The following is a 27,139-nucleotide window of genomic DNA, read 5'->3' as shown; positions in this document are numbered from 1 at the left end:
CTTACGCAATTAATTAATAAATATTTTGTTTGATATTTCCAAAAACAAACACGTATTTATTTTCAGTTAAAATGGAAAACTACACATACGCTGCATATGTTGATTCTGCGGTTCCATGTTTGTAAATAAAAATTCATTCGTGTTTCTCTTAATAAAATCAGCCCGGACTGGAACGATTCAATTTGTGTAAAATCGAATATCAATTTGCATAGCAATGTTTCAGTAACTAGTTCAGGTTCTGGTGCACTCGGAAGATTCTGAGAGCAACAGAATTTGGAGCTAAATTCAATAAAACTGTTCGTTCCATGTAAGGCTCTTGTACCGACAAATTAATTACTAAATCGAAAAAATTTGCAACGCAAATTTAGAGAAATGTTTATTAAATACCCCAACTTGTGATAATCAAATTGAGGGTTAATATCAATGTTAGAAGTTGGCAAAAAAAGGAATTTCTATTCGAGAGTGTGCTCTCAAATTAAAGTTTCAGTAGCTCGTATTTATATCTAAGCAAAAGTAAATGTAATTATTATTGCTGAGACACACAAATTTAACTTATTCAAGAAGCCGTTAAAATTTACGCCGTTAATTTGCTAATGGACGGTGCTCCCAATATCTTCAGTTAATTAACGCTGGAAGTCAATTAGAGCTAGTCGCAGCATCATTGTCTTTTTTTTCAGTCTCCATTTTCTGTTGCAGATGTAAATATGGTCGCAGAGCCCAAACCCCACCAAACCGGGAGGAAAAGACAAAATGTTGCCAAAACCGGAAACGACTGGTGAGTAAGAAATTTTCTTTGTAAAGTGCCAAAACCCTTTGTATTAAGTTGTGAAAGGGTCAGTGAGTGCAGTGCCGTCGTAGCAGTAATAATATTATTGATTATACTGCAGGAGAACTTAATTTCATTAACTCATGGCTTGATGCACGATAGCGAAGGTTGATGGGCGTTGCGAAGTGGTGTCAAGAGAGGGTTAAATGACCCCTAAGGGATTCCATCGCCTTTAATTTGCCAAAATTTGAAATGTTTTTATTCGATCATTTAATTATTACGCTGAAAGGTTGACTGAATTAAAATTGCTTTTGATGAATTCTGGGCGAAAATGTAAATGCGAAGGTTTAAGAGTAAAAAATTAAAAACAATTAACTTTTAGCTGTAAAAAACCGAACGTGTTTTATTTGGGATTATTATTGGTTATTCGCTAGCTAAGGGAAGATTAATGTTTTTTTTTTCTAAATTCTCCATCACTCTGTCAAGACTACCGCAAATCATGATCTATTGTTTTCCCAACATCTCAATTCCAGTGTTAATTAATATTAATCGCATCTCTTCTCAGACCCTCCTGAGTTATTACCAATGCGCTTGTTCTCCCCAAACACCTTCAGACACACATAAATTACTTGTATTGGTCCAGAAATCAGGTCTGATCCCACTAGAGTGCAACAAGAATTGGTTAACGTTAGTTGTTACCTTACGTCGCTAGCATACAGCTTTGGTATAACTCCTGCGGGACGTCGCCGACACATTCCCAAAGGCAGACACGAAGAAATGAATCAAAACGCAGACAACCGGCCAGAATCTTCTTTAGTTGATTGCGACTGAGTACATTTTGATTGAGAATCCTCATTTACATGAACGACAGCCATCAATGACGTAGACTAAATGTAAATTGTTGGGTACTTAATCCCAACATGTGAAAGCGGTATAGGTTTGTGTGTTTATTGTTGGTGTCGAATCAGGGGATTGCCCGGACTAAGCCGGATGATGCCGGGATGTTATTGAAACGAGCACTTGATGGGACAGTGTCGAGAGAATTAATGGTATTCACTCACGCACATGTTTCCAAAGTAGAAAAGTGTAATGGAAATTACTAGTTGGGGAAATATGATATATACCTAATAACCTGCAGCAACTTTGTAGTAATGCACTGCAATGCATTCATTTAGCGGTTATAGGAATATAAATCCGGATCAGAAACGCCACCAGTTACGGCTTAAAAAAGAAATCTAAAAACATTTTATGTCAAAAATGGTGGATGCGCGTTCTCTTGACTCCCATAAAGTTTATTTAAAGAGGTCAGCTGTATCATCACGACAACACTTGTCCCGTTTTGGCTCGAACATGTGATTGGTCAACAATACAGGACTCCTATTGTGAACCCTTTTAGAAAAGAATTAATCAATCGTGCAGCCGATAATAATAGACGATGAATGGCATATACGACGCTCCAGTTTTAATTCAACACAACGGAAAAGCACCAGACACTAATTGGTAAAAAAGGCAAGACCACCACTTGACAAGGGTGAGGTGAAATAATGAAAGGATGAGCAAAAGTTGGCGCTGACAATCACAATGAATGTTGCAGATCGATCACCACGGCTTTCTTGATTAGGTTTCACTAAACGTGATCGTGACTGATCGGTTGTAGGCCACCTCACCCTACATATCGGTGTCAACGACAAATTAAATTTAAATGAGCAATTTTGTGGAATATGTTATCAACGAACAAATTATTTTTGATGGTTAATTTTAGTGGAAAACGGATTTTTTGTTTCGGTGCGAACATCCCATTTGGAGAGAATTAAACTGAAAATTGCTTTAAAATCTTATTTCCTGTTGAATTTTCATTTAATAAATTGTAATGTAGACTGAAAATGGTTCTTGGATAGAGTTGAGGCATGTCCCTCTTCTCGATTAAGGTCGTTAAGAAAATTCGACTCAGTTGTTCGCTCCGGAGAGTTTTTAATTGCCTTTTTATTAGAGCGATTAATTTTTAGACAATTTGAGTTTCAAGAGCTCTTTGAGACGGGGAGGTTGAAACACCTTGTTTCGAGATTTGCGCTCAATACAGGGTGGATGCAAAATACGTGCAAATATTTTAACTAATAGTAAAAGCTTTGTCGTTCTCTAATAAACGTTCATGAGGTTAAAAAAGGAAACAATTTTGTTTTGTGATTTTTAAGTTTTAATGGTACCAAGTAACTATTTGTAGTTATACAGTTATGGAGTACTTGATTTCATCTCTGTGGGGTCGTTTATGATGTTTACGAGCCACAAAACGTGATTCTTTAAGTGAAAGGTCCGCTTTTGTAAAAGTTGACTAAATTCGGCATTGTTTGAACTTTTTATTTATTCTTGACTTACAAACGATTTTCAAATGAAAAGAGCTTTTGAACGTTTTTTAGCCACTTCAAGCTTTAGGGTTTAGCATTACAGCAAATAAACTAAATTCCAGTTTGTGCGATGATTCAGCATGAAAAAGCCGGTATTGAATAACACAAGACAAAAGTCACGATCGTTTAGCATCGACATTTTATTTATAAATCGACTAGAAAAAGTAGTCGCTGTCTCGTATTGCTGAGACAAAACAAATATCCCTCCAACAGGATAAAATATCACCGTCTTCTAAGCTAAAGAGCTTGAAAAGAGCGGAATGCAGCTAACTGCAATGCTACACCCGTCGACTTTCCAATATAATGTCCAATGTGTAATGGAGAAACTCGAAGAAAAAAACCTTTTGATCCACCTGAAACAGGCAATTTTTCTTAGGGAGTAATATCACTTAAATTATACAAAAAGCAGCCACGTTGAAATGTAATATAAACACGATACACCTTCGTTTTATTAAAGATGTATTCCGCTGAAATTTCATCTGGATTGAGGCTCTTTCTATACCTAGGAGGAGCATTTCTATGTATGCAATATTCGTGATGCACCGGAGCCAGTGGAATGTAAAACTTGTATGTATTTGAATTTTGGTTCTCTAGGCGCCGTTTTGTCAGACTTTAATATGAAAGAAGGCCGCTCTTTCTAGATGGTCATTCATAACGCGAAAGAACTTACAAAGAACGAGTGAAATAGTGCACAAACGAATAGGAGGTAATCCATCAGACACGTACTGGATAAATGAAGGAGCTGCGAAGGACAACGTCTCTCAATTCCACCTCAATGTGCACCGAATCCTTTTGCAACAAAAGCAGAAACTTCCGATCAATAGCCGTATAGAACAATTTATATACAATTTTCCCTGCCTAATTATTTTGTTTACTTTTACTGATTTAAACTTTCCCGCTTGGCATCGTAAAACTTGCCAAAACTTCAACCCTTCTTGTCGAACCCACCATCAAACCCACTCCGGACGCTCGAACCAATTCCGGACCCGTTTTCGTATTGTTATTGTTCCAGGTCCGTTTAAAATCCCGACCTGCTTCTGTTTTAAACGCCGCAGCCTCCGGCAGATGGTATCGGCATCCGGTGCGTCGGGGACTTTTCATTTCCGGCTCCGGAACCGTCTCCACTTTGTCCCTCCGAACTGAAGCGACCGGTCATTGTTAGTTCGGCTCGAATTCACACGAAAGCGAAGTATTTATCGCGTATTGTTATGGCCGACGAAAAAATGACCGTTCTACGTAAATGGCGACATTTTTTATTGTAATCTCGCCACTCGGGCAATTTAGGACCATTCTTCGATGCGGACGCTCGAGGGTCACTTTATTTTTGCCGGCTCCGGTGACGAAGACCCGACACTGAATCAGTGTCAGAGGTTTTATCGAAGCGAACGGAGAAATAATCGAACGGAGTAAATAAATAACGAGGAAAATTCCATCACCGACCAAAATTGAAAGCCCGTTTTAACAAATTGTCATTTAACATTGGATTTTGAGCTTCTCAAAGGATTCATAATTTTCTATCGTGAGTAGTTTTGTGTTTGTATTAATCTGGTCGTCAAAGCGTGTATAAATTTTTCATTTTTGCTAATAAATATGAGATTATTCGTCGACAGCTCGCCGCCTGAATCCACTGGAATAATGCAAACGATTAAAAGTTGGTAATGAGCGTTAATGCATTTTGGAGCTGTGGCTTGACGGCGTAGAGAAATTTTTCGCCGGTAACAAGCTCATATATCTTGAAGGAAGCTCCTTAAATTATTCATTCCATTATAAAACTCTTAAACGCGGATTTAATATAAATCCCAACGTAAACGTGTCTTGTATCCGCCGGCTTCGTAATTGGGAGATGCGCCACTAGCAGTTCCTTATTGGAGCACTCGGAGAAAAATCAGTACAGAAGAGAATTTGCATGGGAAATCACTGGATTACACTAACAGATTACTGTTTGAATAGAAAAGAATTAAAGCAGACGGAAAAATGAAAGAAGAGCATTAATTTTTCCGAAACATGGGAAAGCAAGAGAAACACACAACTATCGTTCTTCGTCAATTAGAGCTCTCGAACTGAGATCTCGTTTAATTATTGGATTTTTTGTATATAAAATGGAGCATTTCGAGAGAAAGCAGAATGCGGGAAGACAAAAGCCAATTATCCGAGATTTTATAAACTTATAGGTTTCAAATGAGAAATAAGGCGACAGTTCGAAGAATTAATCTATCTCTTGAAATAAAATAAAAACGCGAAACCGTCTACTGACGTTCCATTATTCCTCATCCCATTACACCAGAGACGTGCTTATAATCGCGCTCAAAATGAGAAAAAGCATTTTCACAGGGTAATGGAGGGTTTAGTATTACTAGAAAATGAAAAATTCAAGAAGCACCATATTAATAGAAAACCTTATCTTTTAAAGCAGATAATATTACCTGGGAAAACAAACTAAAATAGGTATGAGATTTTTATTTATAGTCATAAATTCTATCTGAATTAGTCGCCCCAGGTTGCTCGCAATTTTTGTATCATTTTCCAGCAGCGTTCAATAATAATTAATATAAATATTTGAATTTAATGCCAACTCCCAACGTCCCGAAACTCTGAGCAAACTAAAAAACTCCATCCACCTCAAAAACACGTTTGTGTGTATATGAACACGTAATACTGTCATTTTTACGATTGGTTTTAGTATCAATTCTCCCACGGGACTATTAAGTTTTATGACAGAATAGGTCAGGTGCTTTGGTGGCTGATGTTCTGTTTTTATAACGTCGCCCATAAACATCACTCGTAAATGCAATGTTTTACTTTTTGCGTTTTGTGTGCACATTCACATTTACCGTATTGACGTCTTCTTATTTCGATGGCGAAGGCGCAACGAAACAACTTTTACATGGACGAATAAAAATGTAATGGATATTTTGTTTTCACTTAGACAACGTAAACTGTTTGATTGCTACGACCCTATTTATTTCGGTTGTCAATTTTACGTCACCTCGCATAACATTATATAGAATAGGAGTTTCGTTTCAAAATCAAGGATTAAATTCGGTTTTAATCCCTGTTTGTTCAATTTAGTTTATTGACTCAAAAACTCAATGTTGTCGCAATTCGAATTATTTGTTTTTATTTAATTAAACGCAAACAAAAAATATTAATACTCTAGGTATCAACCGGAAAATTAACACAAAAATCCACAATGGTTTGTTGCAACGAAGTTCCTAACTTCACCTAGATTGCCTATTTTACAATGCTCCTCACGTATACTTCTAAACCATAATCAGGAGCTGCAGAGGAAATACGAAGATATAAGGATACCAGGATTTATGAATATAACGCATTCTGTTGTAACTCTTATCTAAAATTTTACATAGATATCGTAGATATTTCCTGTTATTATCCTTTAAAAATGTTACTCCAAAGCTTCAAAATTCACAGGACAAAAAATGTCATTTCTTAGAGATTAATTCTTTACCGTAGAAGTGGATTCAAGTAAATCCTTCCTCACATTCAGACAGAGTTTTTTATTCTCTAGACCAGAAACGTGCCATTCTCACGGTCGGCTTGGAGTCACTTTAACAAGCGGATGTTTCGGACGACACACGACACGGTCCCAACATCATTATCGTTCACATTGAGGGGAATTCGTGGACTGTAATAATGAAAACTGTTACGACTATGGTCTATAGTGGCACAATAATGACAGCAAAAAATACTGACTGGGTGACAAATTCCACTTCAGAAAATTCTCATGGATTTAAGACAAAAAAATTGCATTAAAGAACCAACGAGTGCGTTTTAATAAAATTGGATTTATGTGATTTTTTAGCTTTGTCGGGAGGGAGCTCAGACACTTCACTCTCGAAGTGGTTTCAATTTTGGTTGTTTGTTACAAGAAAAACGTAAGTGAGAGGGATATGACAAAATATTATATACTCAGTTTTACCAACGAAAATTATGTTCATCCACCATCCTCCACAGGGGTAGCTAGGTGGGGTAGGTTATGTCAAAGGGTTTGTAGAAATTAATTGAGCAGTAGAATTGTTGTTCTTGGCAGTTTTGCAATGTTGGACTCGGTAAACAGCTAAGCCACCAATCTCATTTAAATTTCAAAGCCTGTTTCTATGCCGTTTTTATTGGAGTTCGAAGACTATTGTTAAATCAAGTGCAAAGGCACAAAATATTTGGTTAACGCAATGTCAGCATTCAAGTGTGCTAATAATGATTAGCACCGTTTGGACACAATCAGGTGTGTTTCCAGCAGAAATAATAATTTTGCCTTGCCGTATTCCAAAGGTTTTATTGCGAAAAAGGCAAAAATAAAAATGAGTTATCGTTTGAATATAAAAATCTTCTATTTCTTATTAACTACGAACATTTGATTTACTTCCTCCCAAAAACCTTCAAGGGTCCCACTTTATTAAGTACCCAAAATGGCTAACACCTCCTCTCCAACCCATTTTCCCGATCGATATCCCATCCAATTCGCAATATTTATGATAAACTCTGCCTTCGACCGGATCCGTGCAAATCCGGGCAAAAGTCGGCCGGTTTGAATGCTAATCGTCTCGTATGACTTCAAGGAAAATATTAAACTTCCGCAACTCGTTCATTATTTTCAATCAAAACGAATGTTTTTTCGGGTGGCGTATGTAAATTTTCACCGAAAATAAGAAGAGGAAGGCTTAAACGATACCTTGGCGTGTCGAGACGTGAGGCAGCACCAAATCCCCCGTTAAGACCGGAATCAGGAATGCTAAAATGGGCCTAAATGGGGGTCGAAATGGAATATTTGATTTCTAATTTGGCGGTCGCTTCTGGCTTGAAATTCCTACCTCTGAATTACACACCATGCCAACCCCAATTTGTAATTCGAAGCCCCTCATCGTCGTTTGCAAAAATCTATTAAAGGGTGTTTAAAATGATTTAATGGTGGGACATGTGCGAGGAAAGCCGAGGTGGCAGAAGCTATGCGGACTCATTAATCTTTAGAACCAAGGACCAGATATAATAAACACAAAACGTGCAAAACACCTATTTTTTGTAAGTTAAAAAAATATTCCTTTTGGCAAAATGTATTCTATTAAATGTTTTGTAAGTAATTCAATTTTATGATGAAACCCAAGTATGAATTAACCCTCATGACAGGGTCGTACTCAATTTTTTCCCAAAAGGGTACCAACACGATGCTACTTGACTTACCACCCCCGGAACGTCCATATCTAGTCAGATCCGGCGGGTTTAGCTCAACTGGGAAGTCACGGATTTCTCGTAACAAAAGATATTGCCACATGCCTGATGGCTCTCAATAATTATAATGAAGTAACTTACCGGGAAAGTTCCACCTCCTTGCTCTATCGCAAGTTAACACACCACACGCATCATGCATCTATGTATTCTGGAAATAAACCCATGTAGAACAAACTCTGCAGATCAACAAACCAGATCCTAGACACTTATCCATTCTGGAAATTATACTAATTCAAAACACATTCTGGAAATTAACCATCCAGGTCCCCACACATGTACTACAAATGCATTTTCTAATTTACTCCATCTAGAACGCAGTCTGGGAGTTAAAATTCAGGTACATACATATTGGAAATTCATTATTTCAAACGCACCCTGGAAATCAACCACAACACATAAGCAATCTGGAAATTAAATTTATTTAAGAAATTATTCCATCTAAAACGTAGGCTGAAATTATTCCATCCAAGAATCACACAAATCGCACCACTCATCCAACATTCTTGTCACCTTCTTTGCTTCCATCGGCCAATTTCTTATAGTCACTTAAGTCATACATACTTTTTTTCTCATTCGTGTCGTTCACTTATTACGGGTGCGCATGAATTACTGAGCCAACCCAAGAGCTCTTTAGTACTACATATTTATTCACTCCTAATTGGGTTATCATTATTACCACTATTTTTTTGTTTTACGTATATTTCAAATTGTTCTTTGATTATTTTTCCTTACTACTTACTCTATTACCCACTTATTCTTTCTTTTATGGTATGATACTGATAAAATGGTGATGATAATGATAATCTGGTAGATTTTATTGGTTACTTATTAGGCTTTGGGTATTCTCTTTAATCTTAGTAAATATGTATCTATGCCAACCTTCTGTCTCTTTGCTTCTTTATCTTTGGATTTTATCCGATAACAAACTTGATTTTATTGTTTTTCACAGATTGGTAGCATTCAACACTTTAAAACGTCAACATTGGTTGACATCTTGAAGAAACAGACAGTCTGCCAATACTTTCCAAACTTCAAAACCTCTTTAAATTTCAATCAAAATAAGGGCTCAAGTCGACCAGTATTGACACCTCTAATAATGACAAATTGTTTCAAACTGCAACGTCTTTTTAGACAAAAATCAAAATCCAGAGTGTTTAATGTGTCACATTTACAACTGAATACAAAATCATTTTTCGTTTTGGGCAATAATAAATCAGCTCCAATAATTTGAATTTTGGGCCTCACTTGTAAACGACTCTCTTGTTTACGTTTATTCATTCATAAATTGGTATTGATAATGAAATTTCACAGCTGTTTTCAAAAAAAGGTTTATTTCTGATAGGTTTTTTGCGCTCTGTTTCTTGAACTCATGCAAAAACAATAGATTCTTTAGTTCATTGTCGTCTTTCGTTGAGGAATGTTATTAATTTTCATTATGGATTATTTACAGCGAGTTTTTGATTGCCGAGTCGAATAATGAGCGGTTTTAATAGGAAATCTCACTACTTGCAAAAATAACAACGACCAGACGTCAAACTTCGAATAATGAGTAATGAGCCTCACAAATTCTCAATGCTCTAGTCTGAGACTAAAATCGTGTTTAGTTAATAATTTTTTCCAATTTCTACTAATAAAATGTTTATTGTAAAGCAACTCTGTCTATTTTTGCTTTAATTGCAATCACAAGACAACAGAAGTTTTAGATAAAAAGTTGTATTATGTTCGGGTATGATAGCATTTTATTCACTTATAATTAATATCTTATTAAATAAATGATTTTTTGCATGAATAAATTATGCCATTATACTCTCATAATAACTTTTTAATTAATTTAAATTTTATTTTCTGCATATTTTAATTTTATAAAATAGCAATGAAAATGTAGGGCTATTAAAAATTAGGTAAAACTAGTATTTGTAGGAAACTCCATTTAAATGCTTCTTATCTCTCAACGCTGTAAGTGACGTTACGTTTTCTTCAGCTCACACAAACTATCAAACGTCTAATTCAACCTAAGCCCTACGTTTTCACTGATATTGTTTTTCAAGTATAACTAAATCTTACTTTTTTTTAATCATATGGTACAACAAAAATATCAAAGTCTACACAAAAAATACGCTACATGAGAATTATTTTGGGATGCCATGTCTATTTTTCCTGGCCTGGACATCCGACTAAAATTTGAACCATGTATGTTATTTTTTTGAGAGGATTTTGTTTCAATATAACATTGAACAAGCACATATCATAACATAAGAATGTCGAATTTTGTTGAAAACACGCTACCCACACTCTCACGAAACGTCAATTCCATAAACACAATGAGACTAATCGGATAAAAACTTGATGTTCATGTTTTTATAACATCAGTGTCAGTCACTGCAATGTTTATATTCTCATCAAGCGGAGTTGAGGGTAGAAACTTCATTACAATATGGAAGTAATTGTGTTTACTCAAATGGTTACTGTCCGTCATACATGGGGTGCAACGTCAGTAAACAATGTTAAAAGTTGTGCATTTAACATATTAAGTTAAAAGCTGTGGACACCTAGTTTTATGTTTAAAAACTGGAAACACGAAAAATATAAAACAGTTTGTATAAATAAAAAACGCCAAGCGCGTCTTAATCCAATCCCAATCCTGTTCATGGAAACATATTGGGCCGAACAAGGACGTAATCGAGTGAGGGAGGGTTCCTCTACTATTACACTTTACAACCCTGTGCGCCATGTAATTTATTCCATCCTTTCTATCGACGAAAGCGGTGTTTTAGCATTTCCACAAGATGCCGTGATACATCATTGTCGTTGTTTACGCTTGTGCCAACAGCATTTTTCATTATCGACACCAAGCGTACTTTTTTATGCTTTGTGTATCATCCTCTTTATTAACTTGGAACTCAAGAGTTCCTTTCTTGAGGATTATCGAACTTCCCACAATCAATTATAATCTAATTGCTTTTGTTGCCAACCTAAATGAGAATAGAAAATGACAATCACACTTTTTTCCTGTTTTCCTCCACAAGAATAGATTTTGTTTTCGTCCACGTTACAAAGTACCCTCATCCATCATGATTTTACAGTTTGAAAAGGGTCTTGTTTTAACATGAAGTCAGCTACTTTCTTATGGCACCTTGCTTCTAGATATTATTTTATAATTTTGTTAGATTTTGTTGTCGTGGCATTAATCGGATTTTCGCCCAACAAGCTTAGCTTAGTATCGTCCTGTGTCATCCTGGGTCGCAGTTTTAATCAGCGAGACATAGGGCGATTAAGCGGAGGGCAAGTCGCAGGACGTGACTGCAAGATAAGATTAGAGAACAAGCCACAATTAGTGAAGCCTTGCATCGTAATTGCCGTAGAGCTGGGAATCTATAATTTTATGTTAGTTCACCAACTGGGACGAACTATTGCGAACTCGAAGGAACTAGTTCTTGTTAAAGAGACAAATTTACACATGTAGGTTATTAAATCTCTAGTTATTGCAACGAATTATCGTCTGAAGCAGAAAGAGCTTTACACGGTTTCTAATTATAACGGAATAATTGGACTGAACCACATAAACAAGAAACATAAAATAGAGTTCGAGACTCATAAAATACAAATTTAAGCCTTTTTCACTTTTATTAGAGCAGTTACCATGAAAGGGGTGTGAAGATATCAAACGACTTAATTTATAAAACACTCGTAAACGAAGATTAAAAAGATTGATGGTGAGGCTTGTCGTCATTTCTGTTAATGTTTACAGCCAAATTTTATTTCACGTCGTCTGCGCTTTTGGGTTGCCAAAATTTTTTTTCGCGGAAGACAAATGTTTCTTTTCAACCCCATTCAAAAATAATGAAATTCGTCCTAGAGAACCCTTAATTCTTCACTTGCCAAGCGAGTAAATGTTGGCACATTTAGCCACTTCGTCATAAAAAAATCACGACTCTAGTGTCATCAAATTTTCGTTCGTGATTGTGGGTCGAGATGTAGCTTCGCAGGAACACAGGGGAAATTATGTAGAGGTCCGAAAGTGGATCCGGCAATGATTTCGGACATTCCGGGCGATGTTCGGTGAACAAGTTTCATTATATAGCCGCCCGCTGGTTCTCTACACCCTCGGGTCTAAGTAATTGAACGATATACACATCAGATTCCTGTATCAAGAAGACGATTTTTTCTGATGAAAATATTTTCACGGTTTTGGAGAAAGAGGTCTTAAATTTATAGCCGGACCATCTATACCTCAATATTCTAGAATCCTAATTTAAATGCGACAATGTCGGTGTAAACAAGATACTAAACAAAACAATTTAGTCGATGTTTCAGAGATTCAAGGCACAACGTTAATCTTATCAAAAACTTGTTATAATACAGAAGTAATCTTTCACAGTATTAAGGTACATCAAAGATTGCTCTCGGCTCGGAAGATGAAAGTAATTGGATTTGTCTCAGAGTCCGTAAATAAAAATAAAACCGATTTTCCATCTAAAGCGTTTAACTTTCTTTTTAATGCCGGGAAATACCGTACGAGAAGGGTGCCACCCTAATCATCGAACCAAAAGCAAATTTATAGTTTCAAGCAAAAAGGAAATTGATTATTATTAAGGGAGTTAGTTTTAAACTTGTACGGGGCATACATTGAAAACACGCGCCGGTTCTAAAAAATTTTGCAGCACTACTGTAATAAATTTTATAATTTAGTCGGAATTTAATTAATCTCTTTGCTATACTTTTTTCTCACATACGCGCTGGATTCGACCTCTTAAATTTTTAACTAAATAAAAAACATGTTGAGCTTGAGCTTAATAACCCTGAAAATTTGCTTGTTACACAGTCACATTCATTAAGCCAACGCGCTTACATTAATTAAATGCAGAGAGCAAAAATACTAGTGAAACTATATGGCCAGGGTACCATGTAATATCCTGCCTAACTAAATTAACGCCAATTTGAAAATTTTATTATTTAACTTTTGCAGGCACAAGCATTAGAGGCGGCGAAACCTCTAATTAAAATTTTAATTTGTGTTCGATTTCAACAAGGTTTTTTCTAGTAAAATAGAAGGTTATACTCGTTAATAAATCGGACTAGTTGAAGTGGTAGATTAAAATCATTCATTAGCATGTCATTATAGGTAGGGTTAAATTATAATGGACACGTAATGTTTATTATTGGTCAAAATTGGAAATTTTGGGGTGAATGCTTAACTACAGCAATTTGGGAGACAACTGCAGATTAATGTGTTGTTTGGTGTGTAATGACGTGACAATATTACATGTTATGGAGGAACATCAAATTTACAGAGCCAGCGCTTCTCCAAAAAAACGAGTTTTTCAACATTTTGTGATTTGTGATTGTGTGTTTTCTTTGTTATTTTAACAACCTGTACAATCATGCTAATTTAGTCAAATGAAATGCTAATTTCTGGCGTTTATAAATGGTGGCTGCGCCGGGATAATTTTCATATATTTTGGGAGGTGGAACCCATTAAACTAAACAGTGCGAGTGGTTTAGTATAAATCAACACCCTACAAAATACACTAGTTTCTTGTAGCAAAAAGAGTAATCTTCTTTCAACTACTGCGTTTGTCATATAAACCTTCTAGTTCACACTTCACTTCTTCAGACACATTCATCTCTTCCATTCTGTAAGAATCAACAAGCAAAGTCAGATTTCATCTCAGCTAACATTTACCAAAGTACTTGAGTAGGTAGTTGTAATCAAGGTTCTCACACTCGATTACTTCGAAGTCAACATCTCACGTTTTGTGGTCAGCACACACAGGGGAGGCACCTTTTATCTTATTTCCTTGATCGAGCTTTTACTGGTGCCTTTCAGCCAAAAATAGTCAAGTATAAGATGCATTTTAACTCAATTTATTAACAATTGGGATGAATCAATGCAATTTGGACCACTGTGCTTCAAGCCAAACATAATAATTCACAAAGTGGCTCTCAGCTCCGTCAATAAAACAACGTTGAGATAAATGTCAACAAGATACTCAACGTGTTTGCTTAAGAAATGTCGAAGTAACGGAACTGTGATGCGTAGCGATCAATCGCATGCCATCGTGACAGATCCATAGAATTTTCCCTATTTTTCTCCATGTTTGTTTTCGACGATGTTTGGTTAAATAGTTAAATGCACACTCTGCAAATTCGGGTTTTTCATTTCACATTTTCGTGGTTTTCTGCTATAATTACCAAAATTCAATCAAGCTTTGTTTGCTTTGTATAACGAAAATCGCATCGTCCCATCATACATTCAAGGCATCAAATGACGGCCCAAATTCGGATTACTGGAAACGCCTCACTGCAAATTAGTAACATAAACTTTCCCTTCATGCAAACCACTTGCAGCTTAATTGGCTTTAATAGCCAGCAATACGTAGCTCTTGTTACACGATCTAATTACTTGTTTTGTTGCAGGGACTACTATTACGACAGGTAAGTCACAGCTGGTGTCTGCAAACAGTTCTTTTCTCCTAGAGGAGAGACGGAAATCTGGAGTGCAGGTAATTAATTGGTGCGTTCTATGAAAACACTGTTTGAAAACTATTTATATGTACAAATTTCTTGTCTTCATATTTTCTTTCCATTTCCACGAGTCCACACGGTTCTAGAAAGAGAGAACCATCCTACATCCACCAGCCTCGAATTTTCATTCGAATTCCATACATATCATTTGAAATGGAACAATACAACGTCCGATTCACTATCACCCCTTCATTGATAAAACATCACGTCTCCGTCCGCTTCATCCAGAATCTAGCAAAACGACGTGCTTTCTACCACTGTACTTTTCCTCTGGTTTATGTAAAGCCATGTTGCATACTACAGAATGCAATGGACATATCGACGACGGGCTTAGTAATGGAAGCACGTCTCCCGTGTACCGCAGATTTTTATTAAGGATTTGTTTGTTTGCATGTGTGCGCGATATTCAGTCGGTAGTCAATTTAAATCGAATTTATGAGCGAACAAGGTACGTGAAAACGCCGCTCTACCACTCGGAAATTGAATCCGCGGTCTTATGTGATGGCTAGACGAGACGAGCTCAAAAAATTCTTGTAATATAAAAGTCGAAGAATGAGAGAAATTGTTATCAGTGAAGAAATGAAATCTCTTCTCAAGTTAAACACGAATCCGTTATTGCCATGAGCTACTTTGTTAAGTAAAAAAGAATTTTCCGCAATTTTGTACCGTTCGTAAATAAAAGACCACATTATTCCGTTTGTCACGGAAACGAAGATTTTTAAAAGTTCAATCACCCAAAAACTCAACAGTTTACGGCTACATATCGCGTGTTCAATTAATAAAGTTATTAAGTTGGCGTTGTTTTTTGATAGAAGAAAACGTAGTAAGTAACGCGTTTCGTTATTAACCCAACTATCAAAGTTTATGTGTCATTTTTCCTGAAGAGAATATCGATTTACAATTAAGCAATTTTAGAACTCCAACTCACAAATAAATTAAATACATATAGTGGATTTATGCCAATTTTGTTAAACAGATGGCTCTACAAACAACTTTAAACTTTTTTACTAATATCAAAATACGTAATATGATGAAAAACATAAAGTTATAATAAAATTACTGCTAATTTTTACTACAAAAATTATAAAAACAATTTTACTACTAATGCTTCTACCAAATGGTGACAATTTGACAGATCTGACAGTTCTTGTTTGACTTCTTGTGTACATTTTTAATTTGGCGTTTATAAAAAATTCTCTGCAGGAAAAGTGAGGTTTATACAGGCTGTCCCAGAACTCGCGCCCCAGAGAGCAAGGGAGGGTGCCGACAGCAATACACATGGTAAATTTCAAAACAAAAATTGACTAAGTTTAATAGTATTCGAGAACTGATAAAAAGTTAACAACCAATCCCAAAAGCATATTCGAGAAGTGGAGTAAATGGCCATCAAAATTTCCTAGGCAACGAGAGTCTAATGCTTAACTGACCAATGGATGATAGTATGTGTCCATAGTTACCAATTTTCAAATTCTGTTCGACTTCGGGATTGGCTACAGTTTTTTTGTTTTATCTCGGTTATTTTTTGAGTTAAAAAATTATGGTTTCAAAATTTTGGTTCAGAATTGTTGCCTCCATAAGCCCTTTCTCTCTGGGGCGCGAGTTCTGGGACACCCTGTATTAGTGAATGTGTATAGGCCATTTTTCCTGCAGAGAATTTACCGATTTATAAAAGAGCAATTTTATAGAAATCAACAGGATTTGAAAGAGATAAGTTAGACACCTGTAATGGATGCATGTCAATTTTGAATAATAGATGGCTCCACAAGCAACTGTGAAGTTTTTTAGCAATTACAAAATATTATGAAGAAAAATATAAAGATAACGTAAAATACCTATGGAATTCACTGAAAATAACAAAACCAAATTTTTGCTGATGCTGGTATAATTTGACAAATGTGACAATTCTTTCTACAAGAGTAGAAAGGTCTATGGGCTGCGCGACCAAATCAAAATATGAGGTTTTGTGAGGCAGGTCTAACGTTCGTAATCACCGGCTTTAATAAGTTTGAAACTAACAAATTAAGGTAAATTTATTGACAATTTGGATGGTTTTTATAAATAGGTTCATGTTGAAATTTCTATTTTATTCTGATTCGTTTAAAGATAAAATAGTATATATCATTCAGAGTAGAAGGTCTTTTTGTGCTTCGCTTCTCTGGACTTACCACAAAAAGACTTACTTCTACTCGTATAATGATATAATCTACTATTAGTTGGATCATTTTTTGCCGTTTGTTGTAAACCATAGTCGCATACATTTGTACATACCACGGCTTCCACTTTTCATTCGTGTAACTTGAAAATCATACTAAAAAGTAATTCTTTTATGACGCAAAAAACGTGAATAAAAGATCTATAAAAAAATTTTGGCACAAATATTTTAGCAAACATCAAATATCAAAAGGAGTACGCCAATTTGAAAATGGGGCATAACAACTGTTAAACCCCACTTTTAGCTGCAGTTTTCGCGGTGAAAATATTCAATTTAAAATCTGCATACAACTTATGTATTTTGTAACGAATAGATACATTTACATCCATCAGGAAAACTCTAAAATCACGATTTTTACGCCATTTCCGAAGCATATAAAATATGTACCCTTAAACGACGTGTGGGTAGTAATACCCACGCTTTTAGAATGCATCTCTTAATTGCATTGCATTTTCACATGACTATTAATTTATCTAACATTTATTAGAATTTCGTGTTATCCTGAAATTCTCGCTACAACACGATTCGGTTCGTGACTGAAATAATCGCCATTCCAGATTTTATGAGCTCCATGTAACTTTAATAAAGTAAAAACGTAAACAGAAGAAGAAAAAATTCAAATGGTGGAGTGTTATCAACAGTTCCTTAAATAATTTATCAAAAGCTTGATAACTAAGAAAATTAATTGATCGAGTTGATATTGAATATGTATTATGTTGGGTCGCTGAGCTCCTGAATTATTAACGAGTCATTTAATAATCGTTATATGGACTGTGTTCTCATCCGTTATCAAAGTGAGAACGATATTTTTGGCTGACAAAAATTTAAATTTGTGATTTGCATGACGTAGCGATTCATCACTAAATTCGTCAACCATTATTCGTGCGTGAAGAGCTTACTCTGGCGCCATCTACTGAACGGTCGATCTTCGTGACGCTTAATTCTCTTGTTCCTACTATTTTTACGTCCTGGAGCGAGTTAATTCCAACATGAGCCCCAAAATGGTAATCGAATCTTCCCACTGCATGTTAGAATAGATAATAACGAGGAAGGCCGGATTGTTCGGCACACTAGATCACGATAACACTCGCCACTGTCAACCCATGTGATACGAAATCTTTACTCTAGAGGGTTAATTCAATCCCATTTTCTGGCGAGTCATGGCTAGCAATGTCGGGGCCCATTTGTATTCCGAGGCGAATATGTAAATTAAGACCGTTACGGCATGTTTATAACAGAAGTGTTATAGTTTTAATTAGTACATGAAAATTTGGGAGGGAAAAATGGCGGCGCGGACATCTGTTACCAATCAAGATTAGAGAGGTAGATGCGCATTAACAAGGTTTGCAATTTAACCATAGATCAATGTTGCTGGGAAAATATGTAAATGATTCGAAAACAAGGGAAATCTGAAATGTAAAGTACACAGAGTCACTGTTTTTGATAATAAATATGTAAAATATAGAGAATATAGTGGAAATATTAATTATGAAATTCAATGAGTTGCACTGGAATTTGATAAACTAGAAGAGACAAAATGTTTTTATCTAATCAACATAACACGTAAATGCAAATGTGAAAATGGGGTTGATGTTGTTATACCAAAGCCTCTAATTAATCACTCACCTAAAATTAGACATGTATACGAAAAAACAAGCCGTAGCAGAGAGGCAACAAAAATGGTGGATGCGCCGGGTGAGTTTCAACATTGCAAATTTCGCAAATATTTTCCTGGAGTATTACATGGCAATTTCAATATAATCTAACACAATTTAAAACTTAGACCAAAGTTTTTAATAAACAAGTCTAAATTGCTTTCACCGCAAACCACCTCCGTCTTCGATAAATTGTTCTGCATGTTGTAGAACATTTATGGCAGTTAATCCAACAAAGCCGCCATTTGAAGATACCTCTATAAATAATGTTGATAAGCAAACAAACCCATAAAAACCAGCCCCATAAAAGTCCACCAATTTCGTGGCCCAATACTTATCATTTCTTAACCTCCCCCGTCCCCGTCTCGCAATAAACCAGCGGATCGTCGCAAATATGCAAATAAAATACGTTGCGACATTCCCACCGAACAGATCACTTAATTCTAAATCCATTACAAGGATATTATTCGAGTGGAGGCGGCGGTGGGTTTTTTAGTACCGTGCGCAAAGTTTGAACGCTCAGTCGGCAATGGTCGGATCAACCATTAAAGTTAATTGAATTTCCTTAGCGTCTGCATGCGGGATGTTGAACCGCCAAATTGACTTGGAAATGGCCGTGAAGGAGGCGATGTATTGCGGAATATCTGAATGGTTGAGCACCTTGAGAGTCACCACGAGGGCTTCTTTTCAACCATCGGCGCCGGGCCAAGATTAAATAATTCTCTACACATTCTTCTCCGCTATAAACGGGAATGTTTGCAACTTTCATGAATAAAACGAATGAAAGTAATACCGGAAAAGGCAAATTCTGGCACGCAGAATAAAAATGTGGGAGGGGTAAAAAGGGAAAAGTCAACAAGAATTAGTTTGAATTGAAGCTGAGAACAGTCCCTCAAAATTAATAATGTATTTATTATAAAAAAACTTTTAATTCTTAATTAAATTAAATAGTTAAAAGATCGGTTTAATGATAATTCGTGTAGCTTGAATCATGCACGTCATGAGATTAAATAATGAAATTAAAGAAAGAGTATAAAAAGCACCACTTCATTATACGTTAATTACGTTAAAGTTTAAATAATTCAGTAATACCGTAGGGAGTCATGAACCTGATATTATTTTAATCAACACTGAAAGCAACGTATAGTAAAACTCAATTAAAAATTTACATTTAGTTAAATCATATAATTCCTACATTAATTGACGTTATCAATAATGATCTTTATTCTGGTTTTTCTATAGCATTCACATTTCGACTGCTATTAATTATTTACGCAGTCATCGAGCCTTCCCCTGTTCGCAACCAACATTTGATTCTTTTTTCCGTGATTATCTACAATCGCCATTTGTAATATTCCCGGCTGACACTGAACAAAAGTGTAAAAGCGGAAATTGTAAATCGATGATGTAATTAACCACTGGTTTATACAGCCCGGACATAAATAATTAACACCAATTCACGACTTAATTAAGATTTTTACTACTCGTGAAAAAGCGACGCATTTCGCATTGTGGCCGTAAATGATTCAGGACCGGCTTTGCAGGTATCGTATCATTATCGATTCCTGCAGGGCCGTCAATGTGTATCACATAAATAATTCCTAATCTATAAATGTTTTCGTTCACAGCAGTCATCAAAAGACACTCCAATTTTATTCGACCAAATTATCCATAAAACCGACAAATAATGCGATTAGATACTTAACGGTATTAAAAAGTATAAGGGAGGGTTTATCGACCCATTCCGATGGTAATATCGTTAATACACATCCATCCATCAGAAAGCAACGGTAGGGACAAATAAATAAAAGAAACTGAAATGGAGAAAGAGCCCAAATTTTTCTTGAACGAGAAAATAATTTATTCTACTCAAATCGGCACTTCATTAAAATTTGAAGTAAATTTAAATCTGCAAACTGCGCAATAAAAATGTTTAAACTGTAATTTTTCTACTTAATCAAAATTAAGTACACTCTAATTAAAACTGCAGAGACCTTTATTTGAAGAGTTGACATTAAAAGATTTCACAAAGCTTAAACAAACAAATAAGAGCTTTCAAAGGGGTCAAAAGAAGGAAGAGAAAACAAAAAAATGCATAATTATTATCCTGTAGAGATAAGGCACGACAAATTTTAAAGTAAAACATGTTTAGAATGCAATTCAGCTTCAGAGTTTTCACCCTTAATCTGAGATTTCTAAAGTAACTTTCTTCGTACTTTGTTGAAAAAATACAACTCTGTTTTTTGTAAGCCATTGGTGAGTTTACTCTTCGCTTCTGATAATTGGCTACAATGTCTCGGAAAACTCTATTAACTACCAACATCTCCTTCCAGGCAATTTTTATGCAAATGCGAAATCAAAGTAATAATAGGCAACTCCGAAAATTAAAGTAAATAGTGAATTAAGCAAGAAACTGGCGAAGTTTGAGAACATTTAAAAATGCTAATTTAAATTGACATTGTGAAATGAGCTGTGGCATAATGGACGAAGATAGATGCCTCACTTTTAAAACTCGAACTTTGCGAAAACAAGAGATCCAAGAATGGGAAAAAGTGCGATTTTTCCGGCTACCATAATTTATGCACCGTCGACCGTGATTGGTGGAAACTCATAAACTCGCGAAATTTAATTTCGATCCTGTCTAATAAAACGCGAGAAATGCGTTTAGAGATATTTGAATTTGGATAAGTGAATGTGTTCAAAGACTTCCATGGACGGACTTATAATGTCGACAAAACGACAAGAATCCTAAATAATTTTTCGCACTAGTTGTCATGAATTATTATTACAAAGTAGAACATTTTAAATCTCTTCACAAACATTAAATACAATGTATAATACGAATTACTTTAGGGAAACATAACATGAAGATTGCGATTGCACATTATCCTAGCTACATGCTCATAAGTAGACACGATTTCATGTAAAATTAAGTAGCTGATAACATTTTCTGTAGTCTTGAATGAATTTATGTGTTTATACAAAAACTTAAGTAAAATGTGTCAAAAATATTATTTGTCATTACTGTCGTACTTATCTGAATTCTGTTTCATCTACACTGTTAATTTTCCATTATTATTTTTTAATTAGGAACCACTTTTTCTTTGTGGTGATTTGATAATTGTAACCATTGTACATTGAAACTCATTGCTATCAGTCCAATATCTTGTGTGAATTTTCGAAATTTTTGGGTGTAAATTCGATTTTGCAAACTATCAAATCAATTATCAACGTTTCTTCTTGGGAGAATGTTGCTAAGTAACAATATTGTATGTATGTATCTTCGAATTTTAATTAATAAAACGTTCGTAATAATACTTTAAATTGATTACTCTAAATTGAATACTAATTAGTTTAGAAATTGTTTCTACGTAGATTCTCTCTCAGAATGCAAAACAAAATCTGTGGGTAATGGGCGAGAGTTCTGGGACATACTGTATACAGGATGAGCCTGAATAAAGTTCAACGATTTTAACTCCAATATAAGATATAATATAAATAATGATTGTGCATAAAAAAATCGAAATTTGGATAGGGCAAAACTTTCCCGTATTGCCCGTTATTCGACGCTTATGGGACTGAATTTAACTACTGTTTTCCAAAGGCTGCAAAAACCGTTTGAACAAAAAACGATTACGGTTGCTCTTATCGGATTTGTTAAACTCTCACCTAATTACTAAGTTTAGACAGCACACATTTCAAAAATCGGGTAACAAATAGAGTTCTCAAAAGGGCCAATCTTTATCCCAATTGTTTTATAAGGTGACATATTCCGACTCGCTTTGTGGACCAAACTAAAATTTTAATTAGAAACAACATAATTATGACTAAATGCCCTCCATTCGACAATCCACAATGTCATCAATCACACGTAAATTCAGTATTACCCGTAAACAAAACACTTTATATAACTTTAGGTTTATCACAACACTTTTGAAGAAACCACTAGCCATGAATACAAAAATCTAACTCAAAGTAATCAAAATTTGAACAATTTGGCACTGTAAAACCAACATTTCTCTACCAGGATTATTGCTAAACTGACGGGAACTCCGATAAAAACATTTTTTGCCATTTGTTCATTAGCGTTTTTATTCTCAGCTTTTCGATAGACTAAACCGACAGTAACATTGCATGGTCTTGCAGTTTCAGTAATTCAGTGACACACAACGATTTCTGCAGAAAATTTTAATAATTTTTTTTCGGAAACGATGACGCTTCGAAACGCGAAATATGGCTATTATGTCAAACCCTGTTGTCTGATATTGGAGCTAAAATTTTGCACTTTATTTAGTTTTACCCTGTATATTTTTAGCTTTCGATTACATGATTATTACATTCCAGCAGTTTTCGTTGTATGTATGTACTTATACCTACGTTGCTGGAAATATCGATAATCTGTCAATTTAAACAGTGCTTGGGCTGTATCTGCTTAATAGTCAGATCAATCAGCGCGTGTTACTTATTTATTATTGTGGCTATGCATGGTTGTTTGGGTACACAGATTATCTAAACATTTCGGATTTTGCACAGTAACCTGCAACAAATCGTCTTTTTTTATCATTGCAAAATAGGAATTTACATTTACGTGGTTAAAACTTTAATGGGTTTTCAGGCAATGATTCAAATTGTTTTTTAAATGCGTTTAGTTTTATTAATACTTGAAATGTTTTGGTGTAAAATCTGGGAATTACAAGTTTTGCAAATAAAATAGCCAGACATTTAATATTATGAAGAGTAGAAATTAAACTTTTTGAATGAGTCCAGGCAATCTATTGTATTAAAAAGTATAAGGGAGGGTTTATCGACCCATTCCGATGGTAATATCGTTAATACACATCCATCCATCAGAAAGCAACGGTAGGGACAAATAAATAAAAAAAACTGAAATGGAGAAAGAGCCCAAATTTTTCTTGAACGAGAAAATAATTTATTCTACTCAAATCGGCACTTCATTAAAATTTGAAGTAAATGTAAATCTGCAAACTGCGCAATAAAAATGTTTAAACTGTAATTTTTCTACTTAATCAAAATTAAGTACACTCTAATTAAAACTGCAGAGACCTTTATTTGAAGAGTTGACATTAAAAGATTTCACAAAGCTTAAACAAACAAATAAGAGCTTTCAAAGGGGTCAAAAGAAGGAAGAGAAAACAAAAAAATGCATAATTATTATCCTGTAGAGATAAGGCACGACAAATTTTAAAGTAAAACATGTTTAGAATGCAATTCAGCTTCAGAGTTTTCACCCTTAATCTGAGATTTCTAAATTTAGTTTCTAATTTAAGTAATCTAATTTAGTTTTATTAATACTTGAAATGTTTTGGTGTAAAATCTGGGAATTACAAGTTTTGCAAATAAAATAGCCAGACATTTAATATTATGAAGAGTAGAAATTAAACTTTTTGAATGAGTCCAGGCAATCTAGATAAAATTATACACAAAACGATATTATCGAGAATATTTAATGTATAATGTGCATATAGTTAGATATGGTTAGCAATCATTTAAAATTAGAATAGTATATTGTTCAACAAGCATGAAATAGTAGAGGAGACCGGTGCTCTTAGTTACATCTATCAATGAAATCATTAAATATGTTGCTGAACCTGCGGATGTTGCAGGCAAGCACCTGCATGCAGATCGGTGGATATTCATAAAAATTACAGCGATATTTGTGTTTTTCCTTGGTTCGATCTAAGGTAAGTCATTTTTTAATCAAATGTATTTTACCTTTCGGATTAAAATTTCAAATTGACACCTGTGGTGTTTTAAAGGATTAACATTAAACTTTCAATCTTTTGTAGATTCAGTTGCAACATTGCATGTTGTAAATTTATGGATTATGATCTTTGTTCTTATTGCCTTGGGGTAAAACCATTACTTAGGTACTGGGTTGTGGCAACCTCTAGGATAGGTGGTCTTGACCTGAACAATGTCAAAAATGTCAATAGTCTTTTCTCAGATTTAGATTGTACATGATTACTATTACTAATATAGTTTATCCGTGTCGCAGTTTGATTTAATCCCTACCACCAAAACTAGTGACCTCGACGTGATTAATTGTTTGGTGGAAAGGATAAAATCATAGACAATATCCGCATCGGTACAAGAAAGTGACGCGAGTGAAGAGTTCCGCCCATCATGCCCGATACACCACCACCAACAGGATCAAATCAACAAACGACGACAGTTGCAGCTATCGCACTACCTCCATTTTGGGGAAATACCCCCGAGATCTGGTTCCACTTGGCCGAGGCAAATTTCGACTTAGCCAACCCTAAAATTACGAGAGAAGACACGAAATTCCAACACCTGTTAAAAGTTCTCCCGCAGGAGATCGCGCAAGAAGTGTTTGATGTCATTAAAACCCCTGACCCGACACGACCATACACAAATTTAAAAGAAACAATAATAAACAGGACCTCATTGTCGGAAACTCAAAAACTGAAACAACTTTTGTCCGGACTGGAACTGGGCAGCAGAAAGCCATCTCAATTACTCAGGCATATGAGGAATTTAGTGGGTGATAGACAGTTCGTCAACGATGGTGTACTGCGCGAACTATTTCTGCAGCAGATGCCGTTGCAGTTACAACCAACTCTGGTATCTTTAACCCAATATGCCCTCGAACAAGTGGCAGACATCGCCGACAAGGTTTTGGAAACAACGCCGACCATCGTAACAACGGCAGCAACAGCAGCGCCATTTAACTGGCAGAAGCCAACGACAATGGCAGATGAGGGATATACAACCCACTATGACGTTCCACCCCGACCCCCAGTCATGGCACCATCTACCTTTCATGCAACCAACTGGGCAGCACCACCACATGTTTCGGGAAACGTAACTAACGAACTATTGCTCACGTTACTAAGAAAAATTGATACCTTAGAGACCCGAGTGCAGTCACTACAAGAAGACAGACGTACCCATTTTCGAAACAACTATCACAATAGACCAAGAAGCTCTAGCAGAGGACGAAAGAATACTAACATCTGTTTCTTCCATGCTAAATTTGGCGACAACGCTAGGAAATGTCAACACCCGTGTTCATATCAAAAAAAACGACCACAGAACGCAGGAGTAAACGCTACTTCTGCAACATACCCAAAGAACTTTAGGTTGTACGTGTGTGACCGTGTTTCAAAAATCAAATTCTTAGTTGACACTGGATCGGACATGAGTGTGCTTCCTGCTAAATTCAAAGACAATACAACAATTATAGGGCAACGATTCAAATTACAATCAGCCAGTGGTTCTAACATTACGGTTTATGGTGAAAAGACAATTACGCTAGATATCGGTTTGAGAAGAAAATTTCAATGGACGTTTATCATTGCCGATGTAACAGATCCTATAATTGGTGCAGATTTTCTCCAACACTTTCAGATCTTAGTCGACATCTACAACAAGAAGTTGATCGACACAAAGACATCTTTACAAGTTCAGTGCCCAATAAAGAACGCTCCGCATACGGGCATCCGCGCCGTTTTCAGCAACAATCCACAATTCCAAGATTTATTGAAGGAATTCCCAAATGTTATGAAATCCTCCAGTGTCGTACAAGAGCCTAAGCATAACATTTTGCATCATATTGAAACGAAAGGCCCACCGGTTCATTTCAAACCAAGACGTTTGCCACCAGACAAACTAAAAATCGCTAAACAAGAGTTCCAAGAAATGTTAAAAAATGGTATAATTCGACCATCGTCATCACCTTGGGCAAGTCCACTTCACTTAGTGCCGAAGAAAAGCGGCTCGTGGCGACCCTGCGGTGATTTCCGCGCTCTGAACGCACAGACAATTCCAGATAGATATCCGATCCCACATATTCAAGACTTCAGCCATACGCTCAGAGGAACAACAATATTTTCATCTTTGGACCTTGTTAAAGCATATCATCAAATTCCAGTTTATCAAGACGATATACCCAAAACTGCAATCACCACCCCATTTGGTTCATTCGAATTCCTGAGAACTCCATTTGGTCTTCGCAACGCAGCGCAATCTTTCCAAAGATTTATGGACCAAGTTTTACAAGGGCTAGATTTTGTCTATACTTACATCGACGACGTACTAATTGCCTCCAAATCAACAGAGGAACATGTCCAGCACATCAGAACGGTTTTGCAACGTTTCAATGAACACGGCATAATACTAAATCCGAATAAGTGTATTTTCGGCATGCCAGAGATTCAATTTCTTGGAGTAAAGGTTTCCGCAACGGGTATTGAACCACTTCCAGAAAAAGTAAAGATCATCAGAGAAACACCTTTTCCTCAAACCTCCAAGCAGTTACAACGTTTTTTGGGTATGGTAAATTATTATAGAAGGT

At 35.7% G+C, this 27,139-nt stretch overlaps 1 protein-coding gene across 4 annotated transcripts in view; it reads left to right on the top strand.

Annotated features, from left to right (window-relative positions):
• LOC148178344 (uncharacterized) overlaps positions 1 to 27,139 on the top strand; it is a 165,968-nt gene that overhangs the window by 117,591 nt on the left and 21,238 nt on the right. For all 4 annotated transcript variants that reach the window (XM_088030838.1, XM_088030839.1, XM_088030840.1 and 1 more), the window contains 2 exons: positions 697 to 775; positions 14,827 to 14,844. In XM_088030838.1, coding sequence (XP_087886964.1) covers positions 697 to 775; positions 14,827 to 14,844 — 97 coding nt within the window. The remainder of the gene's footprint in view (positions 1 to 696; positions 776 to 14,826; positions 14,845 to 27,139) is intronic.

Source organism: Gnatocerus cornutus, chromosome 2, assembly GCF_029298725.1.
Source record: "Gnatocerus cornutus isolate USDA-ARS CGAHR chromosome 2, icGnaCorn1.1, whole genome shotgun sequence".
In the NCBI taxonomy this organism is placed as follows: domain Eukaryota; kingdom Metazoa; phylum Arthropoda; class Insecta; order Coleoptera; family Tenebrionidae; genus Gnatocerus; species Gnatocerus cornutus.
The sequence above is the reverse complement of the archived record's forward strand: the minus strand, read 5'-3'. Positions and strand labels throughout refer to the sequence as shown.